The 19,583-nt window shown below is 38.5% G+C and overlaps 2 protein-coding genes across 2 annotated transcripts; both read left to right on the top strand.

Moving 5' to 3' along the window:
* The first annotated feature begins 10,791 nt into the window (after positions 1-10,791).
* LOC108054231 (uncharacterized) lies at positions 10,792-12,288 on the top strand. The gene is made up of 2 exons (XM_017137090.3): positions 10,792-12,070; positions 12,127-12,288. The coding sequence occupies exons 1-2, from the start codon at positions 10,880-10,882 to the stop codon at positions 12,262-12,264; spliced, it is 1,329 nt and encodes a 442-aa protein (XP_016992579.2). The 5' UTR covers positions 10,792-10,879; the 3' UTR covers positions 12,265-12,288.
* A 5,057-nt stretch (positions 12,289-17,345) lies between these two features.
* LOC108054232 (uncharacterized) lies at positions 17,346-18,095 on the top strand. The gene has a single exon (XM_017137091.3). It carries the CDS (start codon positions 17,393-17,395, stop codon positions 18,059-18,061), a length of 669 nt encoding a protein of 222 aa, XP_016992580.1. The 5' UTR covers positions 17,346-17,392; the 3' UTR covers positions 18,062-18,095.
* The last annotated feature ends 1,488 nt before the right edge of the window (positions 18,096-19,583 follow it).

The raw sequence follows: 19,583 nt of genomic DNA, 5'->3' as shown, positions 1-19,583 counted from the left end.
CTTTGGCCAGTTGTTTTCCTCGATCCCCAAAGTGGCCACCCAATTTCACCTCCTCGTTTGGCTGCTCCGAAGCTACTTACACTTATCTACCATTTAGGAAGAAATTTATTTTCGGGCCTGGGTCTTATATTTTTTTTGATTCGTTGAAACCAATTAGTTGGCTGGCGACCACACACGCGACGGGAAAATTAGCATTTCTTTACAAATTCCCCAACGGTATTTAATGTAAAAGCTCATAGATAACAAAACTCGATCTCTTTCTCTCTCCCTCCTAAAAAAAGCACTATCTAAAGAAATATAAATAAAAATAACTTGAGGTAATTATCACAACATAGCCAAACAAAACGAAGTTCCCTCATCGGGAAATTAGCATTTAAATTGTTGAGAGCTGCGACTTGAGGCTGAGTTTTAAATTTCCAGGGGGTTTGTGTGTGCATATCTTCTGGCATTGCTGATAAGAAGCCGAAAATGGTGCACTTATTGACAACTTTAACGAGTTGTCGACAAAACAAAAAACAACGAAATGAAATCAAAGCGATTTCTTTAGTGCATATCTAAATGTTTTTTAGCTTTTTTTGGGTCAAACCAAAGCTACTACCAGCATAAACCACCGGAGCTGAAACGAAAAAGCCTTTTTTCCAGTTCAAATATGGGGGCGATCTTCATATAAATGTCAAATTGCTGGCCACAAAATGATGCAAATTGATGGACAACTTAAAGAGCCAAAACAAAGGCAACGTAGACCACCTACTCACATCAAATTTACAGACTTTGATTAACTGCCTTTCGTTTGGGACAAATTTCAAATTAAACGCTTCACTGGCCACTGGGAAAACGAATCGAAAGAGGGTAAAAATAACGAAATAAATGCAACAAGTGGAGGCAAGAATTTATGATTCCATTGTCTTTGGCGAATGATTTCTCTGAATATATATTTAACGGTTCAATTGAGTTGTGCCATGGGTAAGTACCATCTTCTTCGACCTGAGCTGGCCCAACAGAGGACGTCGTCTTAACTTGGCTGACAACATAAAAACTTTTATGCGCATTCCTTGACTTCAAGTTCAACTCCGACTCCAGCTCCTCTGATTCCATTCTCAACAAGACAGCGAAAAAAAAGGAGAAAAAAACCAATATTAAAACCAAAACAACCCGGTCGGAGTAGAGGTAAAATAAGAAAAGATCAAAACATGACAATAAAAATCAGGACTCTGAAACGGGTCGGACTTTTTTTCTGGTCGGTCGGTCGGTCGGTCGTGTGCCTGTTTTAACGCCAAAAGTGTGACATATAATTTCGAAAATGACACGCGGCAACAAAAGCAACAAGAACAGCGAAAAGCCATAACAACAATTCAACAACAAGAATGTCACCAAAGCGAGACACGCAAAAGGGTCCAAGATTTTCGGTCTTATAGGCCAAGGGGGGTATATACGGTACCCGAGGAATGGGCTGCCCTCGGTGGAACTCAGTCTTCGAACTGATCATTTACTTTACGACTGCCGTGTGCCGATCTTTATTTTTTCTCGTCTTGTTCCTTTAATTTTATGCCCGTTTTAGGCTCTCATTTACAAATTTTTGGCTTAGCACAAGCAAAAACAAAGGTGGGGATAGATAACATATACATTTATTTATCGCATTCTTTAAAACGATTTTATCATATATTCAATATTTTATTAAATGAGGTTGCTCTGGAGTAAAAGGACTTATGGGATGGGGATAGAAAAATACTGATCAGAAGAATTTACTTATCGCATTATTGTATATGATGTTATTATATTTTTAATATTTTACTATGGTGAAGACATTTTTTCCCAAGTTTAGAAACGCACTTCTCCCGTTCCTCAAATAAAAGATTTTAATCTTTGACTTCCTTTCCGCTGTGCTCCAATCACGTTCTGGCCAAAAATCCTTATGTTTTCGATTACAACAGCCAGATAAAAGGGGCTCACTGCCATCTTTGTGGATCCCAAAAAGAGCCAAGCGGAAATAGAAAAAGGGTTTGGCCCAAGCCCAGAGATCCAGTCATGTTGAGTTGGGTGCTGCTGTTGCTGTGGCTGCAACTGATGTTGATGTTGATGCTGAAGCTGATGTCGTTCCTTCCGCTGATCCCCAAAGGAGTGACGCCTAAAGGCAATAATTGGCAACTGGCAACATCCCGACACGTCACCAAAGCGGGTAACAAAATGGCTAAAATGCATTTGCAACGCTCCAGTGCGTCTGTATGTGTTGTGTTGTTGCTTTGTTGTTTGTTGTTCTGACACAGTCTACCTTTTTGCCTTTTCAGCCAGGCTAAGTTCATTACTAGCGCAACGAAAGTCACTAACTTGTGGGAGACATGGTGCCAAGTTAATGGCCAAGTCTTGACACGCATTAACTGGTCTGTGTTCAGTCCTTTATTATTTTTATTATGACACACTGATTTTGTTTTTCTTTTTGCAAATAATATTTAGAATTTAACTTGAAGGATTTAAAAAATAAAATCCCATTGAAAATCTAAAAAAATCTAAAAAATAATAAAAATAACAATTAAATTAGGAAAACAAATTTGTATTATATTTTTCCAAATTTAAATCCCAAGATCAAAATGATATTTCTGCATGAATCCAAAATCTAAAGACAAAAATCCATTTCAGTCTTGAGATCGATGGTTAAAGATAATTTCGTTGGGAAATAAACATTTGAAAAATACCAAATGAAAATTAATTAAAAATCCGACATTTTATGGCCGGCTGACCCGTGAGCCCTCATGTGGAGCAGTCTAGTGCAGTGTCAACGTGGCCGAGATTATTTACATTTACACCTGGTCAGGCGTCGATATCGAGGTGAGGAGGAGGAGACACTGCTCCACACTTGCCACGCTAATGAGGCCTCAAGACCGAAGAAGTTTGACATTTTGACCAGGCCAAAATAAAAGAAGAGGGACCACCAGCCGAGTGCGATCATCTGTTGATTTCTTTTCTCGATGTTTTTTCTCTCCACCGGCGATGCTTATCAGCGATTTTGTTGCCGCAGCAGCAAAACCAAGAGATCTGATCAGTTTTCTGTACCGTTTCTTTGCCTCAATTAATGAAAATGAAAATCTTGGTCTCGTCTCGACGCGACTCTCAATCTGATGCTTATCGCAAAAATGCCGAAAAAATCGATTAATGCAAATGCCGCTCGTTTCTCGTTTCTTGTCTGTGCGGCAAAATAACTTAAAATTATGCTAAAGTGTTGAAAACGATTTGATTGTTTGATTGGTCTTTGATTGGGGGGAAGATGCCACAACACCATTTTCGGGCTGATAAGCCAAACCAACTGGCTGAAATATTAATTTCTTTACACTTGACATGGAAAACTGAATAAATTAGCCACTGCTGCGGTCGAGAGATCTCATCAGTGCGGCTTGTTGGCCGGAAATGAAGCATTAATCGACGAGCTCAAGTCAACTGTACGCGGCTCAGCTCAGTTCACAATTTGTCAGGCCGAGAGAGCATCTATGTATTTCCTACCCATTCATGGATATGGATGCCCATCGATTGTCTCTGAGTTCTGAATGAAAATTGAAAATTTTCCAAAGGGGCAGGGGCAAAAAGCCCTCGAAACAGGCCTTTGTCCGACTGGCTTGTTTATAAATAGAAGTAAATTAATAACATAAGTACCTAATCCAATCAATCAAACTGGTAAATCACACAGCCAGTCTATAGAAACCAAATGCCAAAAGCCCAGCCAAAGGTAACTCAAAAAAAAAAATAACATCGGAATCGGAGGAACACAACAACCATGACAACAACAACTGTGACTGACTGACTACAAGATAAAAACATCAACGGCAACAGCCACAACAATCACAGCAGCAACAGCAACAACAACACAAGCCAAACAGACGCAGTCCGTCCGTAAAGTTTTAGCTGTAACAAAAAATCGGATATGCCCATCCCTAAAAAGGCAAAACAGAAACAAATATGAAAGGGAAAAGTCACATTTGTCAGAGGCTTGAATACCCTCAAAGTGTGTTTCGAATTGTGGAGCTTTAAAAAGGTGGCTTTAAAACTAAAACTAAAAAAAAGTTGTAATCACTGATTTGAATTCGTAGAATAATTATTAACATGGCAGAGAAATGTATCATGAATTTAAGCTTAATTTTTTTTAATATACTTAAAAAGAAATTTGTATTTGTAATAAACCATTTTAAATCTTTATTATTTTCAAAGTTATTGAACAGAAAAAATGTACGAAAGTAAACCTTTCTTTTTTTTACAAAATTACTGAAATCTGAAATTGGGCTCTTTACTTAAATTACGATTCTGAATTTTATTATTGAGTTACTTATTGACTTTAAGTTTTGAATTCATTTTGGAATAGTTTCTCTATGAATAATAAATTAAATAAAATTCCTTAAATTATATATTAATTTATTTTATTAGTCTGGTCCTAATACTTTCTGAAAGAGTATATCAAATAATAATTTTATTATGATCCAAGTAGAAGAGTATTTATATACCCTTCTTTCCCGCCTTTCTTATATTTTTCCTGTGCCATGAAGTTGCTTTCTACAGTATATAGAGGCATGTTGAGTTGATGTTGATGCTGTCGCCCGGCGACATTGCGGAACTGTAGCCGACATTCAGTCTTTGGGTCTTCGGTCGTGGGTCTGGGTCTTTCGTACTCCCCTCTTGAACCCGCCAATCTCCCAGTGACTGTCTGTCTCCTGAGGTCCGTTTGCTTTCGTTGGGTTCGCGCTCGGGTTCGGGTTCTTCAGTCCAGTTTTTTGCCTGATCTGAAGCTGATGCGGCTGCTGCTGCTGGCTCAGATTCCCAGCCTCACCCACCCGCCGTCCGAAGTCTGGCCAATCCTTTTTTTATATTTAACTTTTTTTCAGCCTTTTTTTTTCTTTTACTTAGCTTAGCTTGACTTGGCTCTGGGGTCTCTCGCTGTGGCTCTTTTTATACCCTTGTAGAGGGTATTATAATTTCAGTCAGATGTTTGCAACGCAGTGAAGGAGACGTTTCCGACCACATAAAGTATATATATTCTTGATCAGCACCAATAGCCGAGTCTATCTAGCCATGTCCGTCTGTCCGTCTGTCCGTCTGTCCGTCTGTCCGTCTGTCCGTTTCTATGCGAACTAGTCTCTCAGTTTTAAAGCTATCGCGATGAAACTTTCCCGAAGGTCTTCTTTCTATTGCAGGTAGTACATATGTCGGAGCCAGCCGGATCGGACCACTATATCTTAAGGCTCCCAAACAAATATAAGAAAATTCATTGTAACTTTGTAGGAAGTAGGCGTTTTGATTCTTGACTACTTAAAAACAAAATTGAAATAAATCGAAACACTGAATCTGGAATCCCTGGAACTGCACCGAGTGAGTATTCTTTTATCTACAAGGGTATATAAGCTTCGGCTGGCCAAAGGTAGCTTCCTTTCTTGTTATGAATATGAATGGCTTAGCACGCGCCTTTTAAGCCACCAGCTGAGATGACTTGTGGCTTTTCAATTTCTCGTTGTTGCGTTTTGCTCTTTTACTTGTCGATCCCTCTTGGCCTGGCCCCTCTGGTATTGATCATTTTATTTCCAACGATGGGTTTTTTTTCTTATATGTATATATTTTTTGTGAATTATTGAGTACTTGACGGTCTGTGGGTCTCCGTTTGTCTGTGGTTCTGAATCAGGTCTCCCCTCAACCTAATGACTGAGCGCAATTTCTTTAGATTTTTTGCTACTATACTTGAGATTCGTTTGTCTTAGAAACCATCTAACGGATAAATGATTGACGAAGAATTAATAATTCAATCTTTCGTTTTAGTAGGGTATCCAAAAGTTCAGCTCATGATCTCCGGCTTCTTGCAATTGCCTTTGACAATAATGTTTTGAGATGTGCGCCGGAAATGAGTAATCAAGATTATGCGATATTAGCAAAAATAGATTTTCGATTTCGGTTTACGAGCATTGATTGATGAGGTGAGACAGCAGCAGCCAGAAATCTTTGAACATGACGAGAGATCGAATATTTCCCCATTGAATTAATGTGATGTTTGTTTGAAATTCAATTCGTTACTGGCTCATAACTCCTTCTGTATAAGTCAGTCAAATAATTTTTGGAATGCAATTAAGTGGTAAATTATGAAGCATTTCGAACAGGTGAAATGCTAGACACCATAAGCCGGCGATTTATGAAGCTTTGGTAGCTCAACTGCAACTTGTCACACACAGAAACACACACACGCATGCTTTGCATTATTGGATGGGAAAAATCGGGGAGTATCGCTTACCCGTATCGGTTTTCCACAACAACGAAAAGAACAGAAAAACGAAGAGTACCGAACTGGGCCGCAAAATGAACTTAATCAAGTAATGACCAGGTTGATGAGGAGCGGCCACATTTCTTATGCCGTTCCTCGACGGTAACATGAGTAATACAACAGATACAGATCAGTAGCTAGACAATAAAACCAAAGCCCAGACATGGCTTGGCCCATTGCCATTAAAACCGAGTCCAAGTCCAAGTCCGAGCCCTTCTAATTGGCGCGTCCAGTAAAAAAAAAAGAGGAGTAAAAAATGCCCGGCTCTCAAAGTGGGGCATAAAACTCAACATTTTATGTAATGTGTTCATTAGAGTCGATAGCCATTCTCATCTTCCTCGACTGAATAATTGATCCAATAACACAGCGTGCCGTTGATTTTTTACAATCCGACGATAAAGTTTACTATCGCTATTCGATATTATCGCCAAATAGTTATTAATTGAGGCGTCTGCTCCAGAATTTTCTCAAGTCTATGCCATTGTCTCCTGCCTTGTTTTATTTTATGCCCATGCGAATTACCTTAATTTCTTAATTTGCATATTAAAAATCGGAAATTTTATAGATCCTATTTATGTGGCCAAGCTACACGAAAACGTTTTTCTGGTATTTTGTCCATCAGCGGAGATCCCCAGAAAAAAACACAGACAAATTAACGATCTATCCGTATTGAAACCCTTTGAACAGAGCCCATAAAAAATGTTGGAACCATCAAAATGGTAAATGCTACACAATGAAGTTTTGGAAAGGCATTTTGACCATTTGACGATGTCTGTATTTTAATTGTTGGTAGAAATGATAGGGTATTGAAAGGGTATATTAAATTCGAAATATATTAATTGACTGAATTGAAAAAAAATATGATGTCAGAAATGACCAAATAAATGTTTAATTAAATAACTTAAATATTTCAAATAAATACAAAATATACCCTATACCAGTTTATAATTATATTCCAGGGTAGCATTAATATCTTATTGTCAAACATAAAATTCCATTCCTCCCGCATTTCTTACCCAAATTAGTATAGAACTGGATGTCAGTTTGATTGCGGTTTTAGGTGTAAATGGCAATTAGCGTGATGGGAGTGGACCAACCTGGAAAATCAGATGGGATGTGGAGAGGAGTTTACATAGCTGTCGTCTAGGGCAACATTGTCACTGGACTTTAGACTTCTTGGCCTGACAGTTGGACATAAATGCCACACGCACGATCCCAGCCAATCCCAATTGCCCGCTGTGGAAAGATCAGGTCCGGTTTTTGGCCCTCTCCCCGAATCTTTCGTCTTCCGTACTTTTGGCCATAAAATCACAGAGCGATGCGCTTACAGTTGCTATCATTATTATTATTATTATTATTGAATGTTGTTCGTTGCTCATGGCGCATGGCATAAACTAACCAAGTCAACGACTGATCATTAAGCCGCAAACAAAATGTTTGTCCATTCGCATTTTCCAATTGAATTCCCGCTCATAATCTGGGATAACATTCCGTAAGCCCCTCTTAAGATCCAACCGCATAAATACGTGTTTTATATAACGCAAATTGCGTGCATAAATCAAAACCAACAAGTGGCGGGAGGATGAAGACATTTAGAAGGAGTACGAGAGGAAGTCTGGCCAACAAAGTTCCGAACCGAATGGCCAAAGATTCAACGTGATTGATAAAATGTGTACTTTTTGCAGCATTGAGCTCAAGACAATTTGGTTGGGAGGTTATTTTTAACCAAAAGTGGCAGGTTGACTGACCAGAAAGGAACTTTCGGAGAGGTCAAAGCACCGAGAGTCCTGGCAATGAATATGTATATTACAAATGCAAAAAAATAATAATATTGCAAATGCAAATAAATCGTTAAGGTGTTTGTATATCTCAGAAGTTTGAATTATTTTATTCTATTGAATTTAAAAAAGCACGTTACAAATTTTAGTTTAAAATATTAATCATTAAAATACCTACTAAGAATTTTTTTATTTCGAGGAAAAAAGTGTATCTATATATTTAAAAACGAATGTGTTTGGAAAAAAAATTGAAAAACCCTTTAAATCATCATGATTTTTGATTATCAAAACACGTTCTTGATAAGTAATCACCATGTAAAAACCTTCATACCTAATAAAAAGTATCCTTTTTGGAAATACAATGAAGCAGTCGAAATTATGTGGTAACTTTTTGCTCAGTCGGTTAACAGAACGATAAGTGCCATCTAACCGGAGTTCAGGCAGCAAGTCCAAGACCAGAGTCCCCGAACATCAAAGACCTCCCAGAGCTGTCCGCCGACTGCAGAGGAACCCTCTCATATTAACCGACACATCGGCCGACAACAGTAGCTCAATCTCGAGCTCCAAGATGAATGCAGGTGGTAGCCCTGGGGGCCGTCAAATTACCAACGTTGTTGGTGGAGAGGTACACCGGTGGCCCTGCTAATAAAGCCGTAAAATTAAACGCCAACAGGCCGAGAAAATGGCAAGTCGGCCGACCGAAGAGGCAGTGATAAACGCCCAGAGATGTTTTGAATTGTTTATTCGCGTGCAAATAATTGCAGCTCACCTGGTTAGTTGGTTAGTTGGGGCTTGGATTGTCTTGGCGATTGCTGATTGCCGATTGGCGGCTGCGCATTGTAATCAGTTTTGGCCAGGCCTTAATAATAACGAGCTTCCCGTGTTGAGCGATTTGGTTGCGGGGCGTTGAGGGCGTCAATTGGCCAAACTAATGAGCCGCTAATGAGAAAGCATCGCTGCAGGTCCCCTTTGGATTAAATGGGGATACACCTGAGCATTCCCAGATCGTAGATATGTACATATGAGGAAATCTAGTTCGCGGGGGGCGTTACTGAGCAAAAATAATTAAAATATTTACCCAAAATGCCAGATGCCAAGGCACGAAACCAACCGAATTTAAACGGGTTGCGGGCCAAAAACCAAATGTAAACGCCCCAAATGCGGGCAGGCACAATTTGTATCTACGTATCTATGTGTATCTGCAGTTGTATCTGGTATCTGGCTCTAAGGCCCACCCGACAAGGCCATAAACGTTATTTTTTTGCTCCGCTCGAGACGGCCTAAAGCTAGTAAATGAACGGAGAAATAAAATGTTAAGCACTTGTTGATTGGGTTAGGCAGAGTCGTCTCGACTAGAGCCACTGATTGAAAAATGTGGAATATGTAGAAGTTTTAATTTCCTAATGATCAATTTATTAATTTAATGAACGAATTAAGTTATTTATTTATTGAGGATGCCAAGCTCAATTAGGAATCTTATTTGAACTTTATGATTTCTAGAAATTTGTTACGAACAAATTGTTATAACATAGATTTTGCATTTTATTCAAAAGTATTTAATTTTATTATAGATAACAATCAATTTTTTATTATATTAGTTAAGTGCATCGGTATTTTGGTCTTTCTTAACGATTAATAATATAATGAATAAAAATAGTAATTAAATGTTACAACCTGAATACACTCGTTTACCAATAGATTCTTAATATTGTAAGACAGTAATTTATTTTTTAAATTACCTTAAAAATTTGGAAAATGATTCGAAAAATATTTTTTAAAAATAAAACTCCCATCGTATCGGACAATTTGGTGGCCTGGACGTTTTTGCCTTTCGCAAATCTAATCACATCCACATCTGGGGTGGAGTTTGCATTGCCACCCAACGGCAAACTATTTCTTATTCGCCTTTTCGAATGTGTCCGAACTGTCAGAAATAGCGAGAATTGCAACGGTTGTCGACAAGAGCATTAAACCGCAGAGGGAAACACAGATACATTTATTTAATTAACTTGCATCAAAAGTTGTTGAAGTATATTAATAAAACATTTCAATTTTCATATTTTTCAGCACCCAAACGCTTGCGGTACACTCACACACTCTTTTAACGCGTTAGTGGTTTTCCTATTCGTTTCCATTGTGAAACTTGTTTTTATGGCCAGTCTAGTCAATCGCTTAATTGATGCCACAGCAAAATGTTTTGGAAACAAAAGCCGAGATATGAGCAGACAAGTGTCATAAATAAGATCCCCAAACAACTCGTCGGCTCATTAGTGGAGAGTTTGGAAAACGGACGGATCGAAATCGGAATCGGAGGAGAGCTTCAAGCAGAAGTGCCGCCCGAGCTGAGATGGCAGCGGGAAAAGTCCAACTGGATCGCTCCGAGTGTCCCCGTCGATCAGGTCGAGGCCCCATGCCTGGGTCCATAAAACAAAATCAGTTGGAAATGAAAACATATCCATGCCTCGTTAGCATCCGAACTCAGCAGGGTGGTAGCAGTGCCGCAAGTGTTAGATGGAAAGTGGTGCAAGAAGAAATTTCACAAAATTTTATTGAAGAAATTGTACAAGGTGTGATGAAAAATTATTCGACTTTTTGCATCCAATTATATAAAATACTATTTTATTAAATAAATAGAAATCTAAATAAAATATAGGTTAATTAATCCTCAAAAAATATATAAATTATATTATATTTCAATTGAATTTAAAATTTGTAACTTCCTACAGCAGGCAAAGACTTTTCCCTTATCCACACAGAAAACACTTGTAACGATTTCCAAACTTTTGCATAAATTCTTTAATTTTAAGGCAAGACAACGATGCCTTCGACAACCAAGGAAGATAGGAATAAAAAGTTTATGGTGGCCAGCAGTGACTCGGAGTCGGAAAATGAGGATCTAGCCCTGGTACATATGGTTCTCAGGAAGCTAAACATCAAGGATCAAACTCTGCTTCACCGCCATTTTAAGATAGTGCCAGATGCGTTCAATATCCTTTGGCGGGAGCAACACCAACCATTGGACTTGGGACAAATGCAGTTAAAACTGCATGGTTCAAATCTGCATTTATTTCTGCAGGACATGTGCAAGGAGTTTCGGAGCGTCCATTTTCGCAGTGAGCAACTGCAAGAGGAGCTGAACATCCTGGAACAGGCGGGTATTGAACGTCTGGTAAACATAGAGACCTGTGAGATTTCCTGGAGTAAATCTTTGGCTAAGGGTAATACAAACTTTCCCCAATGGCCATTTCACGCCCTACCAAAACTTTTAAGCAACCTGACCAAACTGGAGATTTTTGCTCCAGTACAGGTCTGCTTTATTGAACAGTTTCGAAAATTGGAATCCTTGAAGATCTTTGACGCAATTTCCAGTACATCTTTAGAGGCAATTTTATCCACTGATTCACCATTGATGCAGTTACATTTACCAGGAGATCTTACCTATCAACTTGTGGGAATCTCAAAGTGTCGGCATTTAAAGAATATATTGGTAAACCTACAGACCTTTTTATCCAGTCCCAATGAGATTCTTCAGTTGCCCAAACTCTTGGTTTTGAGGCTCACTCAGCTTACAGAAAACGGGGACTCATTAAAGGCCCTATCCAAAGTGATCCAAGTAAAGGGAAGTCAGCTAAAGAGTTTTCAACTTAACTGCAGTTTTATGGATCATTGCAAATATCTAGCTCAGCTGCAATTAAATCGCTGCCAAAGCTTGGACGAACTGGAGTTGGTGAATTGCCAATTTGAGTATCAGGACATGACCAAGCTCTGTCTGCCCGCTTCCCAAAGCTATGCTATGTTCAGCAATTGCCCCGACCTCATTGATGACCAACTTTTGGACTTCATCAAGGCCAGTCCCAAACTAAAAGAACTTGTACTTGTCGAGTGCCCCAAACTGACGGAAGCTCTGCTTTATGATGTTGTAAAAGTGCGATGCAGTTATGAGAATCCGGAGACCTTGTTGTTCAGAGTTAAGGATTGCCAGGATATTTGGGATTCCTATAAAAAGAACGTAAGACCTTACTATCTTTAATTTATTATTTATTTTCAATTGACTTCGCTTTTCAGTTCTCTAGCCACTGGGATCGTAAAAGATATATACTTAAACTGGATTGCATGACGGAAGATAATACGCCCATCGATAATGTCCAGTTCATGTTTCACGAACCACAGGAAAATCCAAGAATAATTCAAGTGACTGTTTGACAGGGTTTATACAGTTTTTCAATATATGTCTTTAAAAAGTAGGGGGGAATAAAAACATATATCAAACAAAAATAAATTTATATAGGTATTATATTTTATGATTCTTAACTATTTTAGTAAAATTTTAAAGATTATTTAAAATAAAACAATTAATTGGAAAAAACCATTTTATAAAGATTTAAAGCTAGTTTTTTAAAATAACAATCAAAATTCCATAATGATATATGGGATTACATAGATAGGATCGATTGCTAAGGCCATCCATATATTCCACACATAAAGAAGCTTAGCCTGGCTTTTAGCCGTAATTAATCTTGGGTCTATCAGGTGGCATCAAACCAGTCTGTATGGACTTCTCCTCTTGCTAATTGGCCGCCTGCCATGTGGCGATTTGTCATAGTCACCGACTCCACCACGCATGCGCCACGCATGTGGCAGCCGCCTCCCTTCCGCCCACCGCCCCTGCCCCGCCACGCCCTCCTCATGCCCCCCGCCTCCTTCGATTAACCAAAAGCCACACGCAACAGCTACACGATTTTCAACAAGAAAATTTGTCATATGTGACGATGGCTTGGTTTATTCGCTTCTCGACTTTTATTTTTTCCGCATTTTGTGCGTTTCGGTGCTTTTGGCTTTGGGCTCTGAGCATTTTGTCATTGGTGGCGACCACCGTTGCGGAATGCAAACAAATTTGTGAACATGACGCAGTTTACAGCTCCAGGTCCACAACTCTGCGACTGTCGCAGTGGCCACCCATTGTTATAATTATTGGGCGCCCGTGTGCAAGTGACAATTTAGCTCTGCTTCTCTGGCTTTCTGGTTGAGCATTTGTGGGGCAAACAGTAAACCAGCGACATGTGTTGAAAGTCGTCCGAGGACAGCTGTTTTGGCCGTACTTGAAAAGGAGTTGTGTCCGAAGAGCAGCCATAAATTCCGGAAAATGGTCTTTTGGACATTTTTCAATTGGAAATGGATTGGAAATCGGTTACAGGAGCGTTATTTCAGCTTTTATGGAATTATGAATTTAATGTCCCATGAAAACCATAGTATATGCCTTCAAAAGTATAAAAAGCATTTACTCTTATCGTATATGAAATATTAGAAAAATATACAAAATAAATTAATGTTGCCTTATCATTTTCAAGTATTTAGCTTCTTAAGATCTATTAAACCATTACATCAGAGATTCAAAATACTTTATAAGAAAAACTTAACCAAGCTATATCTAGTTTAAAAGCTGACCTTTTCTTTACCCCTTATTTGATTTTAACTTTACGATTCGCTTAGAAATCACGAATGGAAAGACCTTAATAACTTTTGCGACCTCTGTCTGCCCTCGGCCCTCATTCCTTCAGTCAGTCGGACTTTGAGCCAGTTTCGGAGTGGGGAATCCGACTTGGCCAGATCCCTGAGCTCGGGCACTAATTCGTTTTCACACTTTTCATGCATCGGACAGGTCGAAATGGCTGGAGGCGCATTGGCAGCGCCTAATTTCATACGCCAGTCTTAGATCGCGGCCCCCCCTGCTACACAGAGACAAAAATGTACTAAAAAGTTTTTTCTTTAATATAAAAAATATTATCTTAGTTTTAGCAAACTACTAAAGAATTTTACACGATTTTATAATAATTTTATGAAATATATCTGATTGATATTGGTAAAAAAAAAGGATAAGTATAATATGAAAATATTAATATTATTATTTTAAAATATTTACTTTACTCTGTTTTATTTAAATGTTAGTTATAATTCAAATAGGGATTTCATTGTTATAATGTAAGGCACTTATATTTCTTATATAGTTCTCTTATCCGAACTAATTTTTCCCAGTGCACTTGACACACGTTTCCAGCCGGCTAATATTTATATTTGCCCTGCATTTCTCACTCTGCCGATTGCAAGCGATTTGATAAGCAAATGGAAATGCAGTTCGCTGGAGAAAGAGAAGGAGAAGCAGGCCAGTCGGAGTCAGACGATGGCGGCGAAAGGTGCAAATAAATAATTTGCAGTAGCCAGGCGGCGACCACTCGACGACCCACTGTTGGCCTGGCCTACCAACTGCGGCTCTCGACCAACAAAAAAAATAAACCCCACTCCGATCCACTGAAAGCGACGGCCAGACAAATATTTTATTGCAAATTTGCTGATATTGGACGACAGGCGGCCACTGGAGCAGTTTGTAAAATGCTGCTGCGGCTCTTGTCCGGCTGTTTTGCATATTAAATTTATTTTATTGAATATAGGCAAAGATTTAGTTAGATATGCGAGGATGGTTTGAGAAGTTTTTGAAATTTTCTAGCTGTTAGAATATGAACCAGAATTAATATTCATAATTTTTACATATTTACCCAAGCAAATAATATATAAAATAGAATCCTTTATGAATTTTTTATAAAGTTTCTATTCTTTAAAAATCACAAGAAAAAATTCCTTTCTTGTTTTGTACTAAAATATTTTCTTTCTTTAAGTTTTTCAATGGGAAATGATTTTCTAAACAAAAAAATAACTTTTCTTATAAAATTCTTGAATTTTTCCCTAAATATCTCGAGTAAAGTGTGTGAATTTTCCGAACCACCCTCTCGCTGGCCAGCACATGCACTTTTCCAGCTCATTGTGCTACTCTTTCCTATGGAAGCCATAGCCCCTGCCGGCGGAGTGGCGCATAATTGCCATCGGATTCGGACGCCGTGGATGAAGGAGGCCCAGCGGGCGATGAATTATTAATTGTCGTTGATTTGCATTGAGATTTGAACGGTCCGGGATCATTACCGGGACCCGCAATCTTGGCCACCGCCGACCGACCGCATATAGTGTAAACATAATAATCAACGGGCATTATATGCCGATATATGGGCGATCAGTAGAATGCGCTTTTGCAAAATGGCCGGCGGTCAGCGCGGCCCCCAATTGACACCTGAGCGGCCGAGTTGCCTATTATTTCTAGTATTATTGTTGTTACTGTTGCTGCTGCCGTTGCTGCTGCTGCCGTAGCTGTAATTGTTATTTATGCACTTGCATTTAGCCGCTTGTAATGGCATGTGGTCCGCCGCCATGCCCCCTGGGATGGGCGTAACGCCAGCAATTTGCAGTGCTGCGAACGCTTACGTAACAGTTCGAAACGCCTAATTGTGGGGCCAACGAAGCGAGGCACTATGATGCTCGAAATTAAATTGTATTGGGTCATTATCTGCCTGAAGTAAAGGGATATCGAGTTGCCTGATCTGTTGTTTTATTTGGTATTTTATTTTATAGTTTTTTTCAGAAGATATTTTTAAATATATAATAGAAAGATTTTATTAATGTCTTACCGAAAATTAATTAAAAAAAAGATCCAAACCAATAAAATTAAATAAATAAAAATATTTTACAGCATAGCTCTACACGCAAAATTCATTTTTCGCGTTTAAACTTAAAATATCTATTCAAAAGTTTTTTGTAAAACTATATGTACAATAAATTTTTAGACTAGGGAATTAGTTTCAAATGATATTACAAGTCTTTTAAATTGATGGATTTTGGTTTCTTTTTAATGTTCCTGTTGATAATGAAATGCTAATTATTGAAAAAAGTATTTAAAATTGGGTTTCCTTAATTTCTCATTATAGCGATAGTATCAAAATGGAGTTTTCTACGAAGACGACACAAAAGAGAGCAGCAAAAACGTACAAAATGGGATATGTAAATAAATCTGCTGTTTTTTTTTTGGGCAGGGCACACGCGCTTAAGTTCAACTTGAAAAAGTCGCGAATGACTACTGTGCGATCCCTGGAATCCCAAGGAATAAACAGAAAAGTAAAAAATTAAAGAGCAGCTGCCCTCTTTTGTTGTTGCACTTAAAGTCGCTAAAAACGCGGTGTGTTCGCTTGTCAAAATTGCAGCGGCTTCCAGGGTTTTTTTTATGTTAAGAAGCCACAAAGAGATGACGCAGTCGAAATGGTTAAATGAATTAACCCTTTTACTTTGCAAACACTCACACATGCAACAGGCAATACAGTGGCTACAACAACAAAAGCAGCCACTGATTTTTCTTATTTTCCTGGTCGTTGTTGTAGTCTCTGGTCAACACACAGATTAGTCTACACCGCAGAAAAAATATTTTTTGACAAACATTTCATGCAGTCTTTTTAAAATTTGTAAACATTCTAAAAATCGCACCTTTATTTACTAAAAAAAAATTAAATTAAATATTTTGAAAAAATATTTTTAAAAATGGATTTAAATTTGGAAAATGTTAAAAAAATGTAATTAAAGAAAATAAAAATTGTTCCGAGCTAAATTTTTATTAATTAAACAGCAAAACAACCGATTTTATTTGTTTTTGGCTTAAATTATAAAAAATTAGATATAATTTTTCAGTTTCAGAAAAAAGTGTAAAGTGACAGATTTTATTATCTAAAATTGTATATAAATTGGGAGTTCTGTGGGTTAGTAAAGTTAAGGTGTGCTAACATTTTGGCGCTGCATTCGCGGCTCGTGTGTACACACATTTTTTTAAATGCTTACCTTACCTTACCGCTTGGGCTACCTCTCGGCACTTGAGCTGAAGCTCAAGCTGAAGCAGCAGCAAAAGAAGCTGAAGCACGGTGGAGAATTGCGCGTAAATTCGTTGCGGTCTCCGCGTCATCAACGTAATCGCCGTCAACAGCAGTCAACAGCATCAAACTGGCAGGCAAATGTTGCTACTGTTTCCAGACGCAGTCCGTCCGGCCAACAGAAGCCACAGAAGCACCAACAGCCAAAGTGAAGTGGTTTTTTTTATGATGAGATGAGATGAGCCGAGCCCAAAGAGCAGCACTTTCCAACCGAGAGGACGGGGGGCCACAACAAAAGCGTGTCAGTCGAGTTCGGTAATGGGATGTATCTATACCTGTAGAGGGTACGAAATAACCTCCTAAGCAAATATATTTTGAAAACATTTGGAAAAAATAACTGTAGTTTATTTGTTTTACTCCAAAGGAAATAACCATACAAATTAAAAATTGGTATAATTTATTTTTTATTGTACCTCAAATAACAAACAAACTTAAAAAATCCAAAAAATTTATTTATAATTCATATTGTACTATCAAATATTCCGAGACATTTTTGTCAAAGTGGCCACGTAAACGTAGTGAGTGTGAAATGAAAAATGAGGGTCTACTTGTATCAGATGCGCCCGGTGCTATTCCTTTTCTACTTGGTTGAGATCACGGTCAATATGATCCTGATGAATTTTCTTCTGGAGAACTTCGTTTTTGTCAACTTGGCTTTGATGGGATGGTACAACTTCTTGAGCCAATTCTTTTACTTATTTTGCATTTACATTTTCACGGTGCTGTCGCTCTTTGCCAGCATAAATCTTTGCACTGGAAACCGATGTTCGATCGTCGAGGAGGTAGTGCGTCCTCTGATCGGTTTCTTTGTCTACAATATCTGCTCCTTAATGGCACTCAGCGATGCCGAGTCGGACATTTACATTCTGTACCTGGACGCGAAACCGGATGATATACTGAAGCCGGAAAAGCCACTGTATCCGTATTACGATAATATTAGAAGCCAGGCGACAATCTCCTTGGTGTGCAGTGTGATCTTCCTGCTGCACTGCCTTATCGCTGTGGATGTTCTGCTGTCGAACGAGGATTCGGATAGTGAGCGAGACTCAACGGACCCATCGGACTCCGATCCCTCGGACGATATTGTCGACGAGATGGACTACGTCCCGGTGCGCCTCTACGTTCTGGGCGGAACTGTACAACGCTGGCTGGAAAAGTTCGAGTGGTTTCAGGATTTTTCACGCAGTGGAGTCTCCAATATATGATTATTTTTTTAATTTTACAAATTTTGAAAATAAAATATTTATTGGAATGGTACAATTCCTATCATATTATATAATAATATTCCAAAAACTCTTTAAAGAGACTTGGCTACCATGAACACTAAACCTAATCTGTTTAATCTGAAATTGCCACATTTTTCCCATCCGATAAATACCAAAGGTTGGGTCACTGAAACGTAATACCTGTTATCAACTCCCTGGGTAATTATGCAGCATTTAATTTCTGTTATATGCAATGTAATGGACTACCCATCGCAGTTCTTATGACGTCAGCGGGAAGCAACAGTTACGGGCTGCATCATACAAAGCTCATTGTCGTCAATGTGTCAACGATAAGCAGCTGGGGTCTTATGTATATACATATATAACTATATCTGTATCTATCCGGGGATATTGCGCATGTCCAAAGTCGGAGAAGGAATCAATAAATTATGGGGCAGAGCGGCAGTCAAGAGCAAGGTAAAGCATTGCCCCTGGTACTGTTGGGTGTGGTGCTTTCATTCATAAAAAAAAGCTGCTGTATATAGTATGTCCATGGCCCTCACCCCGTGGGAATTACTCAAGGCTATTTTTAACGCAGGCCAACGGCTGCCGGCCGGATGTCGAGGGTTTTGAAAGAAGTTTTCCTTATTGTTCCCACAAACTATGCAATGCAATTACGAAGTCAGTCTGCAAGTCTGCAATGTTTATTTCCACAATTTTACGGAAGATGTCCTGAAGCTCATAAAATAGGTAATATAATGAGGTAACAAGTTAAAGCCAAGAAACTTAAAATTAAGAACTTATACTTTGAAATACAGGAAAATTCACATTTTTATGGCCTACTTTTCGGGGCTTTTTGATCTGATAATTTTGATGAAATAAAGAAAAAATATCACAAATTAAATTAAAAATTGCATCATTATTTTATAACACCTCATTATTCAAAACATGTGTAAGAATCTATGCTTTAAAATAATTTAAGAAGGAAAAAGTGGATGAAATTTCTTTAAAATATTTAATACTTTCTCAAGTCCTGAAATACAAAAGAAAAGTCCAGCAAGGCCATTTCAAAATAAAGCTGACTTTAAAAGCATTGCCAAAAACTGAAGAATAAATCTTCACAAAGTTCGTTTAACAAGGAGGAAAAACGTATTTTTCGCCCACGTTGAAAGCGAATGTGAAAAATACATGAATGCGAAAGGGAAAATCGATAAGGACGCCATTCCGCAGGAGCGTTGTGTCCTTGAAATCGAAAAGGGAAAGAGCCATTCATGAAATTAGCCGAAGAAATCATGAATGAAAATGGTCAGCGAGGAGTTGGGAGAAACACTTCGGGATTTGGTGAGTTTGCGCAGGATAAATCGGGTATTTTTGGAGAGGCTTTCACTGGGTTCCGCTTTTCGAAAACCCCGTTTCCCCTTTTTCAGGGCACTGACGCAACCACAATGCGCTGTTCCAAGGTCAGCGTAAAATTTCATTCATAAAACTGATACGCCCCGTGGCGTAGATATATATGTTTGTA

Source organism: Drosophila takahashii, chromosome 3R (assembly GCF_030179915.1).
Source record: "Drosophila takahashii strain IR98-3 E-12201 chromosome 3R, DtakHiC1v2, whole genome shotgun sequence".
In the NCBI taxonomy this organism is placed as follows: domain Eukaryota; kingdom Metazoa; phylum Arthropoda; class Insecta; order Diptera; family Drosophilidae; genus Drosophila; species Drosophila takahashii.
This window is presented reverse-complemented; position numbering and strand designations above follow the sequence as displayed.